Genomic DNA, 27014 nt, shown 5'->3' with positions numbered 1-27014 from the left:
ATGAAGGAGAGAAAATTTTATTTTATTTTTTTAATTAACAAAAAAATTATAGTTAGTTATTTGTAAATTTAGATGTTATATCCGTTTCTATACAAATATTTTAAATAATAATAATAATAATAATAATAGAAAAATATAAAATTATCCTCAAACGTCAAAAATGATGAGTTTACAATATTTATATATGAGATGTAAGATTATGTTATTTTATTATATTAGTTATTTTAAACTGAATTTCAAATTTAAATTAACTAACATTTAACAAAATGTAAAATGCCAAAAAGTTTTACTTAATTGTTTTAATATAAAAGTATTCTTAGAAGTTTATATGAAAATTTTTCATTCAAATTAAAGAAGATATGCTGAGTTTCAGTTTCTACACCATATGCATATGCCATTTATTTAGCTTTGCACTATTTCGCTATAAATATATTAAAATAAAAAAGGAACGAACATCGCAAATCATAACCAACCTATTCTTCTCATCTTGCTTAAAAAAAATCTCTCTCTCTCTCTCACTCTCACTCTCAGTCAGTCAAGTTATCTTTCAAAATGTCTCCACAACTGAATTTGGAAGCTTCCATAATTTCAACGGTGGTTCCTGCAACTCCTCGAGGCGAAGACGATGGTGAGTATAACCTAAACTACATGGACTTGCTGATGAAACTCCACTATATCCGATCCATTTATCTATTCGATTCTGAAGCGGTTCAAGATCTCTCAATTTCGGATTTAAAAGCACCGATGTTTCCTATGCTGGATTCATGCTCTCATGTTTCGGGTCGGGTTAGAATATCCGAATCGGGAAGACCGTTTATCAAGTGCAACGACGCCGGCGTTCGAATCGAGGAGTCGCGGTGTCAGAAAACGTTGCGGGAATGGATGGATGAAAAGGAATACTCCATTGATGAACTTGTACACGATCATGTGCTTGGTCCCGATCTTGCCTTTTCTCCTCTGATTTTTATCAAGGTACGTACTAATTACTGAACTATCATTATCATCATCATCATGAATGATCTTGAATGAACCTGTCATATTGTACTACTTTTTCATACTTTCATAGATTAGTCATCTTTTTCTTAGGAAAATAATATTGGAAATAATATCTTTGACATTTATAAAACTAATAACATGAAATCTGAACAATAAAATAGAGAGAATGATTGAGTAAAAAAAAATATTATCTCCGATTTTATTTATATATAAAAAATTATTTTTTAAATACATAAATAACCAATCTATTTATATAGATCAAATATATTATTTATTTAATAAATTTTAAAAATATTTTTTTTTTATAAATGAGATCAGAATATATATATATATATATATATAGTAAGTGATTATTCAAAAAATTTAATAGAGTATAAGTTAGATCTCGGCAGTAAGAGTCGTCTAATTAATTTAAAAGTTCTATTTTAATTTGAAAAATATATAAAAAAAGAATTTTTAATTATGACTAAAACTGACATATAAAAAAAATAATTATAATATTTTTTATTTATTGAATTTTTATTATAATATTTTTTTATTCTATTAATATTAATAAAAAATTAAACTTTTTAAATTTTGGAATCTCCTAAAATTTGAACCATGTATAATAGAGTTTGTTGCTCTTGCAAATAATGTTATAGATATTTTAGAATGAAATGCTATATTTTTATGCATAATTAAATATTTTCACTCATTTTAAAAAAAATTTATTTATTTTAATTTTAATTCTATATTTAATTATTCATCGTCAATTTTATTTTTAATATTTATATAAATTTGAGAGAGTTAATAACCTCATAAAAGAATTCTTGAATTGATGTATTAATTAAAATTTAAGGTTTGAGTTCTGGAATGTGCTTATGTTCGAATTAGCCAAACACTAACTAACCGTTTTTTTGTGTTAGATCAAGTTCATGCATATTCCTATATTCCTATATGATAAAAAATTTTTTTTTGCTAAACACCAAGAATTCTTCTGTTAGATCAAGTTACATAATTTTGTATGTGAGATTCCTGCATGATCAAAAGATTAATTTAATGATTTATTCAACTTTAATTAGTGGGGTAAAAGGAAATTACTCTAAATGCTATAATACTTTTATCTTAAATTTTACTTCAATAAAATAGTAGCTGTGGCTAAATTTTTAAAGGAAATAAATATATAAGACAAAAATAAAGGTAATAACTATGAAAAAATCAGCATAGGCTATTAGCTATGTCATTTAGAACAATCTGACAACTGAACAAAATCTAATGCCACTGAAAAAGGTTAAAACAAACAAAAACAACTTTATTTATTGAGGGAGAGTAGAACTAAGAATAAGCTCCACCAATCTAGGTTAGTAGAGTTGTTTTTTTAAAACTAATTTGTGTTTTAAGAACACATTAATTATCTTGTGGCCTTAGTACACTTGTGGGACAGAATAATGAATGTGATATGTACATTTTCAATCATGTTTTATTATTTAAGTTTGTGGCTAGGTTGGTGTCATAGTGTTCATAACTTAAAGTATGTTCCATATAGTTGTAGGCAAACAAATACTAACTCCTTTTTTATTATAAAATCGTTTTCGATTTTTCATATTTATTAAAAAATAATTATTATTATATAAAAATAAAAATAAAAAATTTTATAAATTAATTTTTATTAATGACATCAAAAATGTAAATTTATATAATTAAAATGAAAAATAATAAATATTTAAGAATATAATAGAAAAAATAATGATAATTATTCATTGGTAATTTAAAATAATTTATATCGTCTTATAATATTTTTTTAAAACAACTTAGAGAAAGTATATTTTATTTTAAATTAATTACTAAAGTATAAATCCACGTGATCATGTTGTCTGATTTAAATATGATATTATCAATAATATTAAATATAAATAAAATCTATTTTATAAACCATTATACTAATATCTGATTGTGGAAAAATTATGACCGCATGAATATGTTTTCACCTATGATGTGTTAATAAATATACATATAAATTTTATTCCAAAAATTAATTGAAAATTATTTTGAGAAAATGGAGTGTGCAAATCAATTTACACTATCAATTAATGAACCACATGCATCCCAAAATATATATATATATATATATATATATATATATATATATATATATATATATATATATATATATATATATATATATATTTTTTTTTTTTTTGATACATGACGAATTGATATATTTCTATTAAATGATCATGTAAAATTATTTTATATTTATAATCATTAAACTCAATAAATTTTAATTTATTATTAAATGTGTTTTAATAATAATATTTAAATATAATTTTAATGAGTGTAAATTTTATTTAAACATTTATTTTCAAAAAATATAAAGTGTTATTATTATGTCAAAAGAATAAGATAATGTGTCAATAATTATTTATTTTGTAAATTACATAACCAAAAGTGCATTGGCTCAAATGTTAAATTATTGTATTAAGCAACTAAACTGTCCTGAATGTAACTATTTGGAGACAAAATTGTATACTTGTCTTTTAATTTTAATAATTGTTTAAGAAAAATTAATTATAAAAGAATATAAGATAACACATAAAATTAAAAATAATTTGAGTTGACATTAGTAAAACATAAAAATATATTTAATGAGTGTTCCACATAAATGTTTTTGTTTAATCTGTCAAAAAATTTAAAACACCTTCAAATAACAAAATTAAAATCTCAACTACTTTTTTTTCTTCATACTACAAAGTAAAAGTCAAATATTTGATTAAAACTTTTAAATGACACTCAAATGATAATTAAAATTTTAAAAATGTTCTAAAATATTTGATTAAAACTTTTAAAATATGTTTCCTTTTAGGCGGTGGGATTACTCATTTGTGTTATTTATTAGAGTTTAAATTTGGTCAAATTCAAGATCCATTTTCTCTTGAACAAAGATTTTGAGTTCAAACACAACTTTAGATACGCAATCGAGTTAAAAAGTTAAAAGTGTTTTATTTAGTAAAAATTAAAACTATGTGTAGAACTCTTTTATTAATGTGAAAAAATGTTTTTTTTATTGGAAAAAAAGGAAACTTGATTGTAGTGATGGATATATATATATATATATATATATATATATATATATATATATATATATATATATATATATATATATATATATATATATATATATATATATATATATTTTTTTTTTAATTTTTTAATTTTAAAATGTTGATTGTTGGGTTTAAAGAAATTAAAAAATTATGTGTTATAACCAATTATGTATGTTTTTCTTTTTATCACAGTTCACATACTTCAAGTGTGGAGGACTTTCATTGGGACTGAGTTGGGCTCACATACTTGGAGATGCTTTTTCAGCTTTTAACTTCATCACCAAATGGAGTCACACTCTAGCTGCTCAAGCTCCACCAAAATCTCTTCGCTTCAAATGCTTATCGAATTTCACCAAGCCTAAATTCTTATCAAATTCTATTTCTGATTATCCCATTTCTGTTAAAAAGGCAACACTTGTTGATAAGTATTGGCTTGCTGCTAATGACAGTTATGTAGCTACTCACACTTTTCACATCACTTCCAAACAACTTCATCATTTGCCCACAACATTCGCGTCTACCGATACAAATACAAAATATTTTGGAATTATTTCAGCTATGATATGGAAATGTATAGCACAAATAAGAGGAGATTATGGACCTAGGGTTGTGACAATATCCACTACAAATGTCTCTAACGGTGTTGAAAATGAATTTCCATCAAATGACGTAGTGTTGAGTAGAGTTGAAACCAATTTATCACCCGGTGAATCTAATTTATCAGAGTTAGTGAATCTGATAGCTGAGAAGAAAATGAATGAGAATCATGTATTGAAAAAATTGGTGGAAGAAAGTGAAGGAGTAGGAGATTTTGTTGTCTATGGTGCAAAACTAACATTTGTAGATTTGGAAGAAGGTGATTTTTATGGGGTGAAGATTAATGGAAAGAAAGCTATAATGGTAAATTGTGATATTCGTGGTGTAGGTGATGAAGGGGTTGTGTTGGTTCTTCCAGGACCAGAAGATGATGATGGTAACAATGGAAGAATGATAACAGTTTCATTGCCTGGAAAAGAACTCGACCAACTAAAATCTAAACTAGAAAAGGAATGGGGTATACAATATTATTCACGTTGATTTTATGAGCTTGTATTGGTCTAGTTAATTATGATGCTTGAGTTGTTTTTCTTTCTTTTTATTGTTTGTTGTTATTTGGTATCGTGCATTTTGTTACTATTATATGAGAGTTAGGTAAATTTATCTATTAATAAATATTCACAGTCTTAAAAGTATTGAGATTTGAGTGTTTTTTTATGCATAAATTTATATATTGAGTATTGTAATTTAAATATTTTTTAATTGCCTGAGAAATGAATATCGAATATTTCCTAATCTTAAACGTAAATAGTGTTTCTTTAGGGAGAGAACGATGGATAATAACATAATAACCAAAATCATAGATATAATTGTATAACATATTATAATTAAATAGTGTAATAAATTTATATCTGTTTTGAATCCATTTATTTGAGTGTTGAAACAAGTGATTGGGAATACTACTGCCCTCTTTTTGATGGAACAATTGATATTTATCTAATGGGATAATGGGATAAGTACAATATATAACCACCACATGATCGCGGGTCATTTAACAATTAAATCCAATATAATATTTATTTTATAATTAAATTAATAATTGATATAATAATTATATGTTTTTAATAATTATATTTTATTTAATAATTAATTAAAATAAATCTATAATATATTTAAAATCCTCTTACCTGGATGACTTTAATTAATTATTAAAATAATCATTTATCATCAAAATAATATAAAAAAATAAATTTTTTAATAATGCATAAATTGTATAAGATAGAGAAGCAAATCACATATGTCCAATATTCTCATTTAACATAATGATAATGAATATAAACATAATAAAATTAAGTTTGCAATCCAATAATAGTCCAATAATCTAAAATACTATAAGAGATATGATTATTAATTTGACGTCATCTTATACATATCTCATTACAATATAAGCACAACAATCAGAGTCCCACTAATCCAAAATATCAAATGACATAACTAAACACATGTTGATTGCATACCGTTGAAAAACTCCAACAGTTAAGCCTTTGGTCAGTGGATCTGCCAGCATGTTCTCTGTAGCAAGATGTTAAATTCGAGTATGAAATTCAAGAATTTTCTCTTTGACAAATAGATATTTAATATCAAAATGCTTTGAGCGGGAAGAGCTCTTAGTGTTCTGAGAGAAATGTACAGCAGCAGAATTGCCGCAATATATCAGAAGTGGCCTAGATATGCTTTCAACAACTTTGAAGCGGGATATTAAGTTCTTCAGCCACATAGCTTGACAAGTAGCTTCATAGCAAGCTACATATTCGCCCTCCATGGTTGAGGTAGCCGTAAGAGTCTGTTTAACACTCTTCCACGAAATAGCTCCTCTTACCATCATAAAAATTAAGCCGGGAGTAGACTTTAGGTCGTCATGGTAACTTGCAAAATCAGAATCAGAATAACCAATGACATGAAGTTGATCTGACTTCTTATAGGTCGACATGTAATCCTTGGTTCCCTACAAATATCGCATGACCTTTTTAACGACTTTCCAATGATCCAAACCCGCGTTAGTCAAGTATCTCCCTAAAACATTAACTGCATGAGCAATATAGGGACGAGTACAAACTTAAGCCTACATCAAACTTCCAACAGGGGAAGCATATGAGACTTTTTCTATTCCAGCAGTTTCTTTATCATTTTAAGAACATTCAGATTTAAAGAGCTTATCACCCTTTTGGACAGGAACATCGCATGGGGAGCAAGACTACATATTAAAGCACTTGAGGATTCTTTCAATATATCATTTTTGAGACAAACTAAGAACACCACGTGACCTATCACGAAAAATCCGGATACCTAACACAACAAAAGCATCACCTAGGTCCTTCATATCAAAATGGTTACTTAACATTGATCTGGTCTGATTTAAAAGACTAACACTGTTGCTAGCAAGAAGGATATCATTGACATACAACATTAAGATTATAAAATCTCTCCCACTGATCTTTAAATAAATGCACTGATCTGAAACATTTTCATTGAAACCAAAAGAAGTGGCAACTTGATCATACTTTAAATACCATTGTCTAGATGCTTGTTTTAATCCATATATGGATTTCTTCAGTTTGCATACTAACTTCTCTTTACTGCTTCAATAAAACCTTTAGGCTGAATCATGTAAACATCTTCAACAAGTTCTCCATTCAGAAAAGTTATCTTCGCACCCATTTGGTGAAGTTCCATATTAAAGTGTGAAACCAAAGGTATAACAACTCGAAAGGCATCTTTGGTAGAGACAGGTGAAAAAGTCTATTTGTAATCAATCCATTCTCTTTGACTATAGCCATTTGCCACTAGTATGAATTTGTATCTATCAATTTTACCATCGGGATTGCATTTAGTTTTGAAAACCCATTTGCATCCAATGGCCTTGCAACCAATTGGCCACTCTGTGAGATCCCAAACACCATTATGAGACATAGAATTTAATTTATCATGCATAGAATTCATCCAATCAGAAGCATGAGAATAAGAAATCGCTTCATTAAAAATGGTAGGGGTCATCGTCATCATGAATATCAAACTCATGCTCTTGGAGATACACAATAAAGTCATTTGATATTGTAGGCTTTTGAGCTCTATGTGATCGTCTCAATTGAACAACTTCAGCAATGTTACTGGGTTCAGCAATGCCAATAGGCTCTAGAGCATTATTTTTTTCATGCTCATCTATTTTTGGTACAATAAGTTGATCATTATTTTGAATTACAAGAATCACAATCTCATTTGGGAAAGGAACAATTGGTATAAGGAGAAAAGTACGATTTTTTTCAAGAGTAACTGGTCGTGGCATAGAGACTCCACTATCCAAATCATCCTCAAAGACTCTATCAGATTCAATGACTCACGTAGAATGAGAAGGACAATAAAACCTGTAACCTCTAGACCCAATGCTATATCCGATAAAGAAACCACTAACAGTTTTCATATCAAGTTTCTTCTGTTGGGGGTTATAATGTTTTACTTCAGCTTTACAACCCCAAACATGAAAATGTCTCAAACTTGGCTTTAGGCCTATTAGTAGTTCATAAGGAGTCTTCAACACTCATTTACTAGGCATCTGATTAAGAATGTAGACAACAGTCTTCAAAACATTACTCCAAAGAAAATCAGGCAATGACGAATGACTCATCATGCACCTCAGCATGTCCATAAGTGTGTGATTACGTCTTTCTGCAACTTCGTTCTATTGAGGAGTACCTGACATATTGTATTGATCCTCAATAACATTCATCTAGAAACCTAGGAAACAGACATGGATTTCTTCCAGTCTCATCATATCTACCATAATATTCTCCTCCTCTATCGTACCTCACACATCTGACCTTCTTTCCTATTTTCAATTCAATGGTAGCTTTAAAAGATTTGAAGGCATCCAAGGAACTATACTTGTCTTGGAGAAGTTCTATCCAACAAAATATAGAGAAGTCATCTATGAAAATGATAAAGTAATTATATCCACTCATACAGTTAGGTGTAATAGGTTCACACATGTATGTGTCAATCAATTGCAGCACATCTTCACATCTATTCGCTTTTGTATTCCTGTTTTTGGAAGTGAACTTTCCTTTGATACAATCAATGTAAGTTTCAAAATCAGAGAAGTCGGGATTAGGCATAATACCCTCCTTAATTAGTCTTTCAATACGAGGCCTAGAAATGTGCCATAATCGCCTATGCCATAACATTGAAGAACTCTCTTCCTTCCTATTGCGCTTAGTCCCAACAACAGAATTAAAAAACATCTCTTTCACATTCAACATATAAAAACCATCACGCAAATTTCCATAACATACAACAGCGGAATTAAATCAAACATCAAGTTTTCCATTATCAAAAACAAAAGAGTAGCTACATTTATCCAAAGCTGAAATAGAAATCAAATTCCTTCTCATTGAAGGTACATAAACTGTATCTTTTAAAATCAAATGTGTCAAGAAGGTAAAAACAAAGAAACAACTCTTATCTCCATCACAGGTACTCTAGCTCCGCCTCCCACAATGACTTTCGCCTCAACATCACTTGGTTTCCTCAGACTTTTGAACCCCTACAAAGAATCCACGACATGAATAGTGGCACCTGAGTCCAACCACCAAGTGTTGGAAGGACCATCTACTATATTTGACTCAAAACAAGCTAGAGCTAGGAGTGTATCTTGCTTTTCAAGTAACTTTTTCAAGATAAAACAATCATCTCATTTAAAGAATTTTCTCTTAAAATACTTCTCGTTAGGCTCCAGATATTATGTTGTCCTTTTTCCTTTCTTATCATCAAAATGATGTTTACCCTTGTGGAATTGTTTCTTGAAATCCTTTGTTCCTGAAGTAGAAGCAACAAACTAGACACTTTGAGCTTTTGTCTTTTTCATAGAGTCTTTCTCTTGAGTTACTATGGCTATCATTTCATCCACAGACCATTCAACTTTCCGAGTATTATAGGAGGTCCTCATAACATCAAATTAAGGAGGCAAAGACTCAAGAACCCTTCAAATTAGAGTACTCTCACCAATTTCAACTTTGAGGGCTTTTAGCTTATTATAATAGTTAAACAATTTCATAATATGCTCACGCACATCACTAACATCATCATACTTAGTTTTTTCAAACAGAGAGAGATACTCACACTTCTTAGACATATCAAAACGAGTGAAATTCTCACCAACATACTTTAGATAATCTTTAGGACTCTCACTTTCAGGTATGCTTTGTCTAATGGATTTTTCCATAGTGTAAGATATCACCTTAAGGCACACTCTATTAAAGTGTTTCCATTTTTTATAAAGAGTCCTCTGAGCTTTAGTAGACGTGTCACTAATAACGCTATGCTTTTTAGTTCTTAGAACCAAGTCAAGGTTGACTATAGCCAAATAAAGATCGAGAGACTCTTTTCAGTCCTCATAATACATTCAGAGTTTTGACAGAGTTAAGAAAGGAGACTGTTATGAAAGAATAACGAATCATGAAGTGAACAGTTGTATAATATGAAAATGATTCCACATATATCAGCCAAACGTTTCCCTAATAAAATTCTAACTCATTAATATCTTACATCAGAAATACAATAATAAAGAGATACTTATATTACCAAAATTTCAATATCAATAAGATATTTATTTTTTGACACAATATCGATGAAATATTTAAACATTGATAAAATAAGCATAAATTGTCAACAATATTTTATATCATAACAAAATTACACTAATAATAATTTACTGATAGGATATAATTATTATTAATATAATACATATCATAATTACTAATAATTTTTATTTATTCTGAATTTACATCAATAATGATATATCGATAGAATATGATTAATAAATAAATAATTTTATCACCAACAAATTAATTGTGTAATTACCATACAAAATTCATATAATTATACTGACCATAGGTGAAATTATAATCATACGAATCAACAATATTTACTCTAAACAAATATTACAATTTATATTATTATTATGATTATTATTCAACCATGCTTAATAATTATTAAATAAGTATAAACTATTATATTTCTTAAAACAAAATTTTAATAAAATTCTAATAAATATAATATCATTAATTAACATATGCATTATGCCTTCAAAATATATAAGGGTAATCAATGGCAAGTTATAGGAAAATAAAAAATAGTGATACACATACACACAATAGTGATATCAAAATTACTGATACATAAAGTGTGTTACATGTGAAAAGAGGGTATTGTTTCATAACGACATGAGAAATATAAATAGTGCAAGCCTATTATTACTATTTTGTAAATATAACTATAAAAAAAAAACATTGCCATCATGTTATTATTATTTCTAAATATGACTTAAATAATTAAAACACACACTTTCAGACACGAGTGGTCAAGGTGAAAGGGGGAAGTTGATCACATTCACCTGTTTTGTAGAAAAAACAGGTTGTATAACCCACTATTAGATCCAAATAATTTTCATTCAATTCTCAACTCAAGATAACAAATTCATATTAATTTTAATTGTATTTCTAGAGTTAGACTGATCCACATATTGATTTCATAAATCGATGATCGAAAAATACCAATTGAGATTTTGAAATTCTTGACTCAAAAGAAAAACGATTGTAATTTTCTGATTAATCCTTTAATATATTAATTGCACAGTCACATGGACCAAGATTGTTAAAAAAAATCTAAAATTGTTGTTACAGGTGTTTTGCATCAACCTACCGTAAAACAAATTTATGAAGGATTGAAAACAAAATTTACATCGCAACCACCAACACAATATCAATCAACGGCACACAATACACATGCTATAATAGATACAATTTTAATAATCATAAATCCGTAAATTACAACAAATAGTCATACAACATAATTATTCGACTCTGATACCAATTGATGGAATAATAACAGTATAATCAAAATCATAGATATAATTGCATAACATATCATAAGCAGAACATATACCTGTTATAGTTGAAATCATTTGTTTGAATGTAGAAACAAGTAGTTGGGAATACTACTACCCTCATTCTGATGGAACGACAGCAGTTGATATCTGATCATAAGCAGAATATATAACCACCAGAGGAGGGAAGAGACCTCTCAGCAAGCTATCCAAAAGAATGACCAGACCCATCATGAATACAATATTCATTTTATAATTAAATTAATAATTGATATAATAATTATATTTTATTTAATAATTAATTAAATTAAATCCATAATATATTTAATAGAGAAATGATAATAAGCACATAATTCATACACACAATCGTGAGAAGTATGGATTGAATTTTAGTGATGACATATAAGTTAACAATATCGATTTTTCTTAGTTGAGTTTCGATTTGCAAACGCAAGTAGTGCTTTATTTACTTATTATTACACTACTACGGGAGAAAACCTTTTACCACTGTTGGAAAAAGGATACAATGACGCCTGACCAACTATGATGAAGTAGTCAGGACCGGTCCAGTGCAAGTGCAGCGTGTGCTACATCATTGGACCCAAAGTTTTCGAATTGCATGCATATTGTATTTCATGATTTTCTTAGTAGCCCATATAATTTGATTCAATCTCAAGTTCTTCAAAGTAATGATGATGAATGGATGTCTTCTAAGTCTTTCCTACAAAATTTGATTTCCTTTTTTTTTCTAGTTTATTTTGCAAACATTAAATTTTTTGTGAAAGACTCAGAATGACATTCATTTATCATCATTATTTTGAAGAATTTATGGCATTAAATCAAATTTTATATGCTAAATAGAAAATCATGAAATACAAGATGCATAAAATTCGAAAAACTTAGTTTCCTTCGTCCACAATCCATGGTCTGAAAATATTTGCAAATAAGACCTTAGTTTCCTTGAAATTTATTTTCTGTGAGGAATGTTATGATGCACATGTATGCATGAATGTAACAATCACACACAAGGAAAACACAAATAAAGGTCCAGGGATGGATCAAGTCATCATCAAGATCAATCATCCATTTTAGTGGATTATGGTTTTCACCTTATCAACACCCAAGTTCCATTGATATTGATGAGACCGATCAGATCAACCAAGAATCAAAGGGTTTGTTGTGAGTCACGAGCATGAAGTCGGGTTAAGAACCATCCCAAAGGAGTGTACTAAGGGTAAAACCATGTAGATCATGTTCTAAAAAGTTCCCAGAGTCTTAATCCCATCTATCGGATACTACGGGTTAGGATGAATGGCTCATCAACCCATAGTATTCTCAAGAGAAACTCGTCTGAGTGTAGTATCGCGTAACAACTATTACCAAGTCTACACTTGAACAGTCTCCGCACTACATCCTAAATAAGCCAAGTTGGGTTAAATTTTCTACGGTCATCAGCTTCTCGGACCCCAAATTTAGAGAAAGTAATGTCTATCATGACTTACTCGTGTGACATCAATAACTCCAAAGAGGTCTCCGTTGAGTGGGGGATCTCATGTCAACTCTTTCAGGACTACTCCTTCAAAGCCAACATGACTATACCACCCTCCTATCTTAGATTGCACTCAAGTTCGGGTTAGAAATTATCTCACCACACAAAGATCACCAAGCACAACATACATAGTATCACACAACAATATATACAAACAATATCAAATATACAAATATACGCACACAAAAAGTAGGCTAAACCCACTGATGAATACTCCCCAGCAGAGTCTCCACTTAATTTATGTGGCGGTAAATTCACGACCATCAAGCTACGGATAAACTTGACGCCAATAAAACCAGAGTCACCACCGCACTTTTATTGTTTCCAAAGGAAAAGGGCAAAAGTACGAACAAAGCCCAAAGATAAGAAGTTTTAAAATCAAAACTAATAAAATGCTAGAGATTATAGGTAAGGGGGTTGGTTACACAGGGAGAAGGTGTTAGCACCCAAATTTTCCTAGGTACTCATAGGGAACCCTTTTTTGTGTGCAAGTGATTTGGTTTAAATGATGCTTCATAAAAAAAGAATAAGGGGATGAGAAAATAATTTATTAATTATATTTTTGTGTTTGACAAGACCTTCGATCTTATGCCTACGTACCAACATAAAAATGAGGGATCAAAACCTCGTAGTTCCTGGTAAAAATTTCAAAGAAATTGGTGAATTGGTTTTAACAAAAATTTAACAAGAAGGCATAAAAGGCTAAAGATTTGAATGGGGTTGTTAGTTCTTTTTGTCCTTTTTTTTTTGAAATTTTATTCAATATGGTTAAATTCATTCACAAGTTTGATTAGAAAAAAGTTTGAAAATTCAATGGCATAAGGCCAAAGTTTCTAATCATTAGAACATAGTTAGAAAACACAAACAAAGAAAGTTTTTTAAAAGAGGGGGAGATTTTGAAATTTAAGAAGTGGGAAGAGATGAAGGGACTATCCTAGACAAAAATTAAAAGTTAAGGGTTGAAAAAATCTGACCAATGGGATGCAATCCAACATACAAGAATGTCATATAGAAACCCATTTTCCTTTAGACTTTAGCAAGCAACAAGCATAAGCAGTATCCAAGAAAAACATATGAAGGCCAAGACATAAAATAAAGATAGCCATAATATCCAAGCAAGTAATCCAATAGCTAGCAGCCTTCAATGTCTTCCAATGTATCAGATGAAAATATTCCTTGGTCAACTCAGAACAATCATCGGACATCAATAATAATAACAACATAACAATTGAGCAACAAGACAAAGTAACAGATGAGTCAAAGGACATTCAAGGTCCTGCATCAGATGAAAGGTACAAGCAAGGATATCTCAGTCTCAAATAATGGCATTGGCCAAGTCCTCAAAGCAAAGGGAAGTTGCATATCCTAAGTCCAAAAGTTTAGATCAAGTTCAACAGTCCACCAAGATGTTTTTTTAGGATTTTTGTTGTTATTAGGTGTTTTAAGGTCCTAAGACCATAAACAAAATCAAAACAAAGCAAACAATATATACAATCACAGGATATGACTCAAGTGAGCAAAGTGAAAAGGACTGAAACATAAACAGGTTGCATGAAATGTAAATGGCAGATTAATGATAAACGTACTGAAATTTAAATTGTATTAAGTAAATGACTTGAATATAAAAGCATAATTAATAAAGTGTTAGTCAAATGTTAGTGAAGATTTTTAATTGATAAGTCATTCTTTGGAGAACACTCAACCACTCATTCACAAGTATGAATTCTTGAACCAAGACATCATCCATGAGAAGGGCTCCAACTTGGATGATTCAACAAGTATGCCACTAGCTCTCATGAAAGAAAAAAAGGTCAAGTCTTCATACAATGCCATGAAGAATGGGAGACTTACAATCTCACTTACTAGAATGATATGCCTTCTTGATCAAATTTAGCTCTATGTTAAGCAATCGTAATTTGACTTATGTAGAAGTCACAACTATCTGAGTTTGGGGAATAAAAATATAGGTGTTAATGCATGTTAGAGATTTGGTACAAAGAACCAAACTCCTAAAACATACCACACACTAAAAGAAATGGGGGGATGACTTATCTCAGTCTGGTTCATGTTGATTCATCTGATACAAGGTCATTGATGAATCAACTAGCATTAGACATGAAAAGATTTCATTGGTTAATGATGGATTGGGGAAGAATAGGGATGAATATGAAGAGGGAAGGGGAGATAGAAACCCAAATTGATCATAAGAGGAATTTCATCTGATCAATACTATCCATTCATTTTGGGAGATGAAATGTACATTTCATCAATCCCATAAATCCAATTGTATTAGTCAAACAAAAGTCAAATCAACCATGATCAAGGCCAATAAGAAAGTCAAACATCTCAAGACAATAAAAATGACTCAACACAATTTTCAAGCAATTATTCAATTAAAAATCAAATTAAAAATGAATTAAAATGCATTTTAAATTGGACAAAACCTCAAATCCCTTCAAAACACCAAATAAATGGCCAAGGGATTTATCCTAGGTCAAACAAGGTCAACGAACCTTAGACAAAAAATTTCATGATTTTTGGAAAGTCAAAAGTATTTTAAAAATATTTAAAACAAGTCAAAAACCATTTAATTCATGAAAAATATCAAAATTAATCCAAAAATGATTTTAATTCAAAATATGGAAGAGGAAAATATTTAAATATTTTTGGTGAAAGTCCCATATTTTTTGGATTAAAAATGAATTTAATATGAATTAAACAAAATAAAGGGATTAAATAAAAAATCAGAATTAAAATAGAAAATAGAAAAAACGAGGGTCATCAGATCACCCTCATTAATTGAGGTGGTAGATCTGATGGTCAAACGTGCGCTTCCCACCATGTTCCTCAGTTAATGCGTCATAGGGATGGTAATCATAAGGAACGGTCAAGATTAAAACAAATTGAACAGATCAAGTGGCCAGGAGACGCACCAACGCATCACCAGAGCCCTAGCTCCAGTTGTCTTCTCCGGTGGAACTCACTGGATTGGTCCACCCTCAACCATTCAGAAAATGAAAAGTAAGGACACTATTTTAAAGAGAAAAAGCTCAGGAGCTGGAATCTGGCCTCAATTTTGTCCAATTCCAAATATATTGAGAGATATGAGGAATTGAATTTTGAGGTACACGATCTGAGTTGCTTCGATTTGACCTCAAAGCAACTCAATCTTGTTGCATATATTGGTAGGACTTCAGACCTCCAATAAACAAAGATAATAGAGGAGAATTGAGTGAGAATAGAAGGCTTGAAGTTTGGAAAAATCACCTTCAGGTAGAAGTGATTTGGCTTGATCTTAATGTGAATCCACTTGGTTCTTCCTCCTTATTCTTGAAATGATCAATTGAGATGGAAATGGCAATGAATCCTTGGAGTTTGAATCTCAAAACAGAAGGAGAAATTCAAACTTGATTCCAAAGAAATCTTCAAGGAATTCTATGGAGTAGGGTTCTGAGATAGTTTGGCAAGGCTTGGGAAGGGTGTGTGTGTGTTATTCTTTAAGCAATGCACTTGTATTTATAGGCTATGGAATTCGGTTTTGCACCATTCCAAATTTTTTCAAAAATAATAACATTTGTGCATGGGTGCATGGGTGCATGGGCATTGAATTAAGCCCAACCAATGATACAATCCACTTCCAATTCGTGCATATTTGGTACTAAAGTCATCACGTGGAAGCATGCAAAAAGGATTAATCATTTGAATGCAAAAGTTGCCAAAACAAACCCACCAAAGTAACCATGCTCAAGTCCCTGAAATTTTATCCAAATGAAGTGATCTTGGATGATTTGGAAAGGTGACATTAAGGGGAACAACTTTTATGTTAAGAATATTTCCATTTGGAACTTGGATCATGATGAATTTTGAGGTGGACGTTTGAGAAATCAAACATAGTTGAAAATTTTCTAAGTACCAAGTCAAATGACCACTTCCTCCACCTTGAACAATGTTTTCTTTGAGATTCAAATGAAAATGGTTCCTTCATTAAATTTGTATCTATTTCATTCCTCTTCAATTTGTTCACAAATTTCACACAATTTGGATTTTGAATGAGGGAGTTATGGATTTTAGAAGTTGAGGAAAAATGTTTGTTCAATGGTAATGACCCAAAATGACCTATAATGTTTCCTCTTGGAACATTCCCTTTAAAGTTGAATTTCACATTTCTAAAGTAATAAAACTTGGAGAGGACATATTTAAATTGATCATGAAACTTGGATGGACTTCATATCATAAAAATTGAGAAAGTTATGGTCCTTGGAAGTTGACATCCTAACTAGGGCACAAACAAAATGACCTATAATCTTTCATCATAAAAATTGCATTTCCAAGCAAAATTATCTCTTAATGCCAAAATGGAAGTTGTTTGTAATGTAATAAGGAGTAACGTTTCTTTTGGAATCATTTTCATATGACAAAAACTATAGGAGATAGGATCTAGGGAACCCTAGTTTTGACGAGTTAACTTTCTCTGGTCAACTTCTTTGAACCAACTTGCAAACTTGAAGTTCTATTGATATTTGGGACTCATGGAGGATCATATATGCTTGAGAGGATGTATAATGAAGTATCCCTTAATATATTTGACAAAATGTTGAATAAACTTGCCGAGGAAGTCACACAAGATACCCAGATGGATTAGGGCTTCCAAGACCAACAAACTTCAAACTCTTGATGAATTCTTGATCAAATTGTCAAATTAAGAACATGGGGATCCATATATGATGTTTTAAACCAACGTGGACCATCGATGGATTGATCTCTTTGTATTGAGAGTCTCAAACCATGGTTGTGAGCTTGATAAGGCATAAATGGATGTACACACTACCTACAAAAGAAACAAAGATATATATATATATATATATATATATATATATATATATATATATATATATATATATATATATATATACACACACATTTTTGGTATTTTGGTTAGTAAAAAAATAGAAAAAAGTATACAATCAAAAGTGCTTGGTGATCTCTTCCAATGCAAACCCAATGAATAAGGAGTAAGGAGGATGTCAAGGTATGATCCCAAAACCAATGCACATGATGGGATATCATGAGGGATATTAGGGTCAAAATTGGGATCTTAGAGAAACATTTCCACTTGGCCCTGGTTGATTGGTTCGCTTAATTTGTTTGTTTCCTTGGTATTGTGGTTGCTTTGGTCAACACGCACACATGGTCCCCCATAATCAGAGTCATCCCTTCTATTTACCTTTATAAGTTATTCAATCCAAAGGTTGATGTTGGTCCTCTACTTAGTGTGTTGGGCCATCAGATCAAACTCAATGGATCTGATCATTTGAGGGAGCATATGTTGACCACTTGGTCAACTCAGAGGTGATTGTGGGCTCTAGCGCGTTGGGCCTGTTGGGTTTACTATTTGGACCTCTCTTTTTTCTTTTACTCCCCACTTTTAAATTTATTTTATTTTTTCTCTTTTTATTTATTTCTTTTATTTATTTTATTTTCTAATTTTATTTTTATTTTTATTTATTTATTTTGTCATCCTTTAATATTTTCCCCTTTTATTTCATTTTTACTCATTTATTTTATTTTATTTCAATTTTTTTCTTTCATTTCTTTAAAATTCATTTATTTTATTTTTGATTTTATATTTTTTAATTTCTATTTTCATTTTATTATTATTTTTATTTTGTTATTTATCAACATTTTCTTTTAATTTATTTATCATTTATTTTTTTAAACCATGTTATTTTATTTGATCTATTATTTGACTTTTCTTGTTCATTGATAATTATGGCATTTAAATAATTGTTGAGGTGATCATATTTTGAACCTCCTGATTCTTGAGGGATGATCCTTAAGATGACTCTACCTTCTTTGTTTCAAACTTGTTAAAGAATGATCATCTGATCATTCTTGCACTTTGCATCAGAGATAGGTTATCTCTTTGGATCATATTTTGGGTCTTAGATTGGTTTATAGATGATCCCTACATGATTACCTTGACCATTAACAACTAACGTTTGGAAATTGATGTGTGACTTGTACCTTATCTGACTTTAATGTGTGATTTCTTGGGTGATGAAATCTTCCACACTTCAAATCATTGATAGATGGACTTGAGGTTGTTTCAACCTTCTTTGATCCAAATTTGTTGATAGATGATCATGAATCATCTTTAACACTTTGCATCAGTGATATGTTATCCCTTGATGCGACATATTTTGAGTGCTTTGACGTGTGGGTAGATGATCCTTATATGATTACCTTATGCAACTTAATCTCTAACCACTAACTGTTATCACAAACCTTTGACTTGTTGACCTAATTTATTTTTTTATCATTTATTTTATTGTCAATTTAATTTCTTATTATTTACTTTCAAGTACTTTATTCTCATATCCATCATCATTGTATATATCCCATGCATCTTTATCTTATTGTCATTTATTCATTGTCATTGCATAATCAAAAAAACAAAAACATGATAAATTCAAAAGACCAAAAGAACTGCATTCATTTGTAACCCACTGTTGGACTTAGAGGACTCATTAGGACCTTTGCACTTGAACCTTGTCATGATTCTTGACTCATTTCCCTGACTTGGAATTTCATCTGTGACATACAATCTTTATTGTATGAATGACATTCATGGCACTAATTTAAGTAAACATGTTCTTAAGCCCATTATCCATTTGTCATCTTAAGTCACTTTGCACATACAATGCTTTATCTTGGGCTACCTTACAATGAGATCCTTCATTTCTTAATTTGTTCCCTTATAAATATATGTGTATCTCACCATTTCAAAATAAATAAGCAATAAACCCTTGATTCAACGTCAAACGACATTTTCTTAATCAAATTCAAAATACAATAAAAATACAATTAGAATTGTGCGTCACTAGCCTTAAGTATTGGAGAATGAGTAAGAATGGAGCTTTCGTACCCTTACTCTAAGTATTTTGGACACAAGATGCATGACTTGTTTGTCTGAAATATTCACCTCTGCCCATAGTCTTTAGTGCAATTCTAATCCAAAACAATCTCTTTCCAAAAACATAAAAAAAACTCATCAAACTTATTTTTGCGCCTTAGGGCATCACTCCAAAAACCCTTTTTCAAGGTAAAAACAACCAAGGAACAAACATTGTCTATTCAGAATTACCGAGCTCTGATTCTTCATCCCCCGATGATGATATGTAGGCACAAGGGTCCCAATCCTTGGCAAGCACAATCACAATAAACCCAATATCATATGCCCTCCTCTTATCCGACAGTAAGTAAATTTTTTAAGATAAAACACCCACGCACATAGACAACTTAGATGGTTCCCATCGAGTACAATGGATGTGAGGGGTGCTAATACCTTCCCCTCGCATAACCTACTTTCAAACCCATATTTGGTTGGGAGACCAATATTTTCCATTTTCTTTTCTCTAGAGGGTTTTATCGACTATTTTCCCTTTCCTCTCTTATGTAGGAATAAATAAAATCTGGTGGCGACTCTGTGTCAGTCCAAATCAGTTTTCGCGTAGCGATAATGTGCTTTAAAGGTCAAAGAGTATAAGTTAACTACTCCAAAGGATTAGTCTACCCATATTAAATATAATTTTGATGTGTAGCAAGTTACTGCTATCAAATCAAGAAACTCTATGATATTTTTTGATGAAGGTGGGAGTATCTATGTTTCCCTTTCCCTTCGTGGAACCATCATATTAAGTCTAAGACTGTTAATTTTTCTAAAGTTCAAACTATATCAAATGGATATGCATTGTCTCAATAGGTATTTAAATGAGGAAATTGAAGAGCTATGTTTTGCCAGCATAACGAACAACATCATGGAGAATAATTTGAGTAACAATATTAATAATGTTGTTAAGAACTCTAACAGTGTTAATGAGGATGTTGCTCTTATGAACAAGGATGTTCATGATTGGTATGAACCAAACAATTTAGGGGTTTCTAAAGATGTTAATCTTGGTAATGTGTCTCTCCTTAATGAGGATATTACGTTGAAGTATTTATGTCAAATAAGGATAGCCCTAGAAAGGATGATGCTAAAAGAAGCTTTGACCTCTGAAGAGGATGTTCAGTTGCTAGAGGAAGTCATTGTGAAAAATAATGATAAAAATTTCATGTGTGATGTTGACTTGTCAAACAACGTGGTGGATCATGTTGTTCCTTAGATGCAATTTGACCTTGAGTTAAGCATGATAAAAGATGTTACATATCTTCCGAAATTTCAAGAAAAGTTAATAAAGGATGATACATATGATAAGGAAGGTGGTTTCAAAGATGTAACAGACATCTTGAGTATCATAGTGGTAACTAAGTCACCAACTTAGAAAAAGGACAAGTAAGCAGTTCTTAGTTACTATGAAGAATCTAGAATGCTTGTATCAGTGCAGATGCTGAAGCAAATGTCCTGGTCACCGTGTTCAACATTCAAAAAAGGTTGGACAGTAGAATATTAAAGAGGATATGGTTGTAAAAATAAGTTTTAACATTTGAAGAAGTGGTTCAGCTACTGAAGGAAGTGTGTATGACGAATAAGGAGAACATCATGTTAAGTTATATTGGTGATGATGATAGTGATGGGTACTTACCTCTTGGAAATAATATAATGTCTTGGTTCAGCATGGAGAAAATCTACGTATCCTTATATTATGATGAAGATGAATACACTACTATAGGGAGTTATTGTAAGAAGTTACTCTGGGTGAAGAAAATATTAAAGGAGTGTATTGTGAGACAAGATGTCCTGACATTTGTCTCTAACATTTTCATTAAGCCATTAGATGTAGTAAACTTTTAAAAAGAGGTATGCACTTGTGAGAATCAATAAAAATCAATGCTATGGAATTGTGCCAAAAGAGAAAAAGTGTTCCTCTCCCATAAGATCACTTTGGCACAGAAATTACAGATGATTATTTTGTTATCTCAAAATGAATCAAAATTATGATGATTAGTCTAAACAATCTAGTGGGAGCGCACCTGTCAAAAAATTGAGGTTCCCAAGGATGTTGTTGATTTGCTAGAGTCTTGGTTAAATAAGGCCAAGGAAGTTGGAGATGTTAGGAACAAAATCACCATTGTTGAACCTTCTAGTGGAACATTCGACCCTAAGAAGATAATGATCTCTAATATGCATCCTAAGAAGATAATGAAGATATAGGATTTAGTTGCAGAGCTAATGGAATCAAGTGACTCAAGTGATTCTAAGTCAGATGGGGACAACTTAAATTGTATTTTGATCTAAGGAGCTAAAGCTTGGAGATTTCTTCATAAAGATTTCATGGTTCTAGCTTAATTGTTATGTCTCTTGTATCTGGGTGTTTTTTTTATCTGTAAAGGCTTTATAATTTTTTGTTATCTTTGTACTATTAAAACAGATGTAAAGCTTGTGCATCTTTGATGTTGTTCTGGGTGTTTTCTCATGTTTTTAGTTGTGTATGTGCTAACAAATTAACTTATGCATGACTGACATTTAGGTTCTATTTGATATTTACCCTTTTCCAAATTATGGCAAAAGGAGGGAGTAGTATGGTGTTGTTGAGTGATGAGGTAACACTGGTTTTTGTTTAGTATTAATCATCTATGGTAAGTGCTAATGTTATGCTCATATGTTGAAGCATCGTGCACGACATCTGGCCCTTTTAATGTGAGCTTTTGTGTTATTATATTTTTTTGCATATCATGTTATTAACTACTAACTATTTGTGTTATGCATGACTAAGTATGTGAGTGGTTACATGCTAATAATTGTTAGCTAGTAGGATTGTATGCTACTAACTATGAGTTGACAAGGTGACATGCATGACTAAGTTGTGAATGATTGCATGTCTCTCTGATTGATTCTAGAGCATTGATTTGTGTGGCATTTGTAATAAGTCTTACTAATTTTCTGTTGCTAAGCTTATCTCTAATTTTTGGAAGACTGCTAATGATTGTATGCTCTAAATATTTTCACCTGTTTTGGTCTAAAAAAGTGTTATATCTTGAAGAATTGTTTTGCCACAATTTTCCCAAGGGAGAGATTGTAGTTCCTATTGGATTGGCCATTTGGATTGACTACATTTTACAAAACAACAACATGGATAAGTATTCAAAATGCTCAAGATTATCTAGCTTGCTTAAGGTGTATGAAGGTGCAGAAGGGACACATGATGGACACGATGTCACATCACGAGATACGACATCTGGGTCTTGCACAACATGTCAATATTGTTGCGTTTTTGAAGAGTTTTTGGTCGAGGATTGGATCAAATTTTATTGCTAATTGGCTTAGCAATATGATTAGGTGATTTGTTTGACAGTTGGACGAAGATTGATTCAAATTTAAATAAATATTTAATTTAAATTTAAATTAAAATAAATCATATATTATTGGAGATATTTATGGAACAAATAATATCCAACAAATTATGCAATAATTCTGGACGAAATTAAAGTTATTATTCAAGGAGAAAAGTATAGAGTTATTATATTATATAAGGAGTTCAAAACCTACATTGGAAGTCAAACATTCACATTGAAGATTTTAGAGTGCCAGGGTTTACAAGAGTCATTGTTATTATGTACAACTCTATGTTTCAGTAACTTGGCATTGAAAGTTTGTCTAGTTGAGTTTTATATTCAATATTATTATGTACACCTCTATGTTTTAGTAAGTTGGCATAAAAGATTTGTCTAGTTGAGTTGTATATTCAATATTTGTTATTGAGTTGTAATCTTCAATCACGGGTTGTGCGATTGAGAAGAAAGTGAGTATGTTCTCATGTTTAGGTAGAACCCTAAAAAGAAAGTTATTGGAGTGTTAGGAAGAGACATTGAACAATATAGGCTTTGTTGTTGCTTGTAATTATAATTGTACTAAACTACTAATAGTGAATTTCCTTTCTTGGTTTATGGACTCAATCCCCCAGACATTGCTATGGATTCACCGAATTGGATAAACAACTATCGTGTTATTTAGCTATTATGATGTTTCTGAGTTAATTTGTCGAATCAATTGTCTAGAAAGTCTTGTTTGACATCCGTCCACTGAGGAGTAGAATTTTATTATTTAATTTTTTGAGATATCTACTTATTTATTTATATTTTATTATATATATTTTTTATCTTTATTGGATTAGCTCTAAACTCTAATGTTTCCTTTTTTTATAATATAGTGTATATATATATATATATATATATATATATATATATATATATATATATATATATATATATATATATATATATATATATATATATATATATATATATATATATATATATATAGTATTAAGATCAAATGACACAAATGTGTCAAATTTACTAACATGACACCTCTAATAACTCTTCCCCTTATATTCGTATAACAAAATTCACTGTTGGATTAAAAACTATTATCACATAGATCACGCAAATAAAATTTCACATCAATAAAAAATCATTTGATAGGTTAAAATGAATGATAAAAATTAACGGTTTTATAAAGTTTTGTAAGACATTCGTTTTTATGTATCTTGTTAACATGACAAATGATTTCCAATTGATATTAAATTTTATAGACATAATTTATATGATATTAGCTTTTAATCCAACGGTGAATTTTGTTATACAAATATGGGGTAAAAAATGATCGAAAATGTCACGTTATTGAGTTTTATATTTTTGTGTCATTTGATCCACATATATATATATATATATATATATATATATATATATATATATATATATATATATATATATATATATATATATATATATATATATATATATATATATATATATAATGTGATAACTATTTAATATTCATTTCTCAAGCAACTGAAAAATATTTAAATTACATATACTTTGTCAATTTAAACTTAGTATCTTACAATACTCAAATAATATATCATACAAATGATTTCCATATCACACTACTTTTACAATAAAACCAGGAATATTAATAGATAAACTTAATCAACTCTCATATAATAGTAACAAATATTAATGCAAGACACGAAACAACAAGAATGAAAAACAATTCAAACATCACAATCAACATCCAAGACGTGAATAATATTGTATACCCCATTCTTTTTCTAGTTTACCTTTCAGCTGGTCGAGTTCTTTTCCTGGCAATGAAATTGTTACCATTCTTCCATTATTACCATCATTATCTTCTGGTCCTGGAAGAACCAAGACAACCCCTTCATCACCTACACCACGAATATCACAGTTTACCATTACAGGTTTCTTTCCATTAATCTTCACCCCATAAAAATCACCTTCTTCCAAATCTACAAATGTTAATTTTGCACCATAGACAACAAAATCTCCTTTTACATCACTTTCTTCCATCAATTTTTTCAATACATGATTCTCATTCATTTTTTTCTCAGCTATCAGATTCACTAACTCTGATAAATTAGATTCACCGGGTGATAAATTGGTTTCAACTCTACTCAACACAAAGTCATTCCTTGAAAATTCATTTTCAACACCGTTAGAGACATTTGTAGTGGATATTGTCACAACCCTAGGTCCATAATCTCCCCTTATTTGTGCTATACATTTCCATATCATAGCTGAAATAATTTCAAAATATTTTGTATGTGTATCGGTAGATTTGAATGTTGTGGCCAAATGATGAAGTTGTTTGAAAGTGATGTGAAAAGTGTGAGTAGCTACATAACTGTCATTAGCAGCAAGCCAATACTTGTCAACCAGTGTTGCCTTTTTAACAGAAATGGGATAATCAGTAATAGAATTTGATAAGGATTTATGTTTGGTGAGATTTGGCATGTGAAGAGATTTTGGCGGAGGTTGAGCAGCTAGAGTGTCACTCCATTTGGTGATGAAGCTAAAAGCTGAAAATGCATCTCCAAGTATATGAGCCCAACTCAGTCCCACCGAAAGTCCTCCACACTTGAAGTATGTGAACTGTAAACATACATAATTAGTTTCATGGTAGAATTTTAGTTATTTTTAATAATCATTATTTTAACATCTAATCATCTATCTGTCTATAGTTCACGAGTACCTTTACAAAAACCAAGGGGGAAAAAGCAAGATCAGGACCAAGCACATGATCGTATACGAGTCCATCAACTGAGTACTCCTTTTCATCCATCCATTCACGCAACGTTTTGTCACACTGCCACTCCGCGATGCGAACACCGGCGTCGTTGCACTTGATAAACGGTCTTCCTGATTCCGATATTCTTATCCGACCCGAAACATGCCGGCATGAATCGAGCAAAGGAAACATAGGCGCTTTTAAATCGGAAAATGGGAGACTTTGAACTGCTTCAGAATCGAATAAATGAATGGTTCGAATATAGTGGAGTTTCATTAACAAGTCCATGTAGTTTAAGTTGTGCTCGCCATGGTTTTCGCCTCGAGGAGTTGCAGGAACAACAGTTGAAATTCTGGAAGTATCCAAATTTGGCAGCGGAGACATTTTGAAAGATAACTGACTTAGATAATTGGTAGAGAGAAGGTAAGTTTAAGCAAGATGAGAATAGTAGGTTGGTTGTATGACTTAGAAGTTCCTCTTTGATTTTAAATTTATAGAGAAATTTTGATGTATCTAATGATTTGATTATGAAATACAATACAACCCTCTCCCTTCGCTTTCATTATAAGTGCCGACTTGAATTTAATATATATATATATATATATATATATATATATATATATATATATATATATATATATATATATATATATATATATATATATATATATATATATATATATATATATATGAACAATTTTACCTTGGTTAGAAACCATAATCGAGGTGAAAGTGTCTTAATTTTTTTTATAGGGCATTTGAGTGAACTTGAGTTCGTTTGTAACCTTCTGTCCTCTACTGATCTGGTCTATTGCTTGCGCTCCTCTACATACATGTATCTTGAATTTTGGGATAACTTTTGTCATTCCCGAGAGTCTGTTT

At 30.5% G+C, this 27014-nt stretch overlaps 2 protein-coding genes across 2 annotated transcripts; one reads left to right on the top strand and one right to left on the bottom strand.

Moving 5' to 3' along the window:
* The first annotated feature begins 386 nt into the window (after window positions 1-386).
* Window positions 387-5311, top strand: LOC127088276 (protein ECERIFERUM 2). Its single transcript, XM_051029199.1, has 2 exons — window positions 387-972; window positions 4272-5311. Exons 1-2 carry the CDS (start codon window positions 553-555, stop codon window positions 5154-5156), a joined length of 1305 nt encoding a protein of 434 aa, XP_050885156.1. The 5' UTR covers window positions 387-552; the 3' UTR covers window positions 5157-5311.
* A 19739-nt stretch (window positions 5312-25050) lies between these two features.
* Window positions 25051-26529, bottom strand: LOC127085357 (protein ECERIFERUM 2). The gene is made up of 2 exons (XM_051025873.1): window positions 26097-26529; window positions 25051-25996 (listed from the first exon to the last, which is right to left on the bottom strand). The coding sequence occupies exons 1-2, from the start codon at window positions 26514-26516 to the stop codon at window positions 25112-25114; spliced, it is 1305 nt and encodes a 434-aa protein (XP_050881830.1). The 5' UTR covers window positions 26517-26529; the 3' UTR covers window positions 25051-25111.
* Window positions 26530-27014: the final 485 nt, after the last annotated feature.

This window comes from Lathyrus oleraceus, chromosome 5 (genome assembly GCF_024323335.1).
Source record: "Lathyrus oleraceus cultivar Zhongwan6 chromosome 5, CAAS_Psat_ZW6_1.0, whole genome shotgun sequence".
In the NCBI taxonomy this organism is placed as follows: Eukaryota; Viridiplantae; Streptophyta; class Magnoliopsida; order Fabales; family Fabaceae; genus Lathyrus; species Lathyrus oleraceus.
Note: the sequence above shows the minus strand (reverse complement) of the source record. Positions and strands in the feature narration are given on the sequence as shown.

Coding starts and splice junctions, on each gene's coding strand:
- LOC127085357 (XM_051025873.1), bottom strand. CDS start 26,516: ATGTCTCCGCTGCCAAATTTGGATACTTCCAGAATTTCAACTGTTGTT. Junction 25,997..26,096: donor CCCCCTTGGTTTTTGTAAAG/GTACTCGTGAAC, acceptor GTATGTTTACAG/TTCACATACTTCAAGTGTGG.
- LOC127088276 (XM_051029199.1), top strand. CDS start 553: ATGTCTCCACAACTGAATTTGGAAGCTTCCATAATTTCAACGGTGGTT. Junction 973..4,271: donor CTCCTCTGATTTTTATCAAG/GTACGTACTAAT, acceptor TTTTTATCACAG/TTCACATACTTCAAGTGTGG.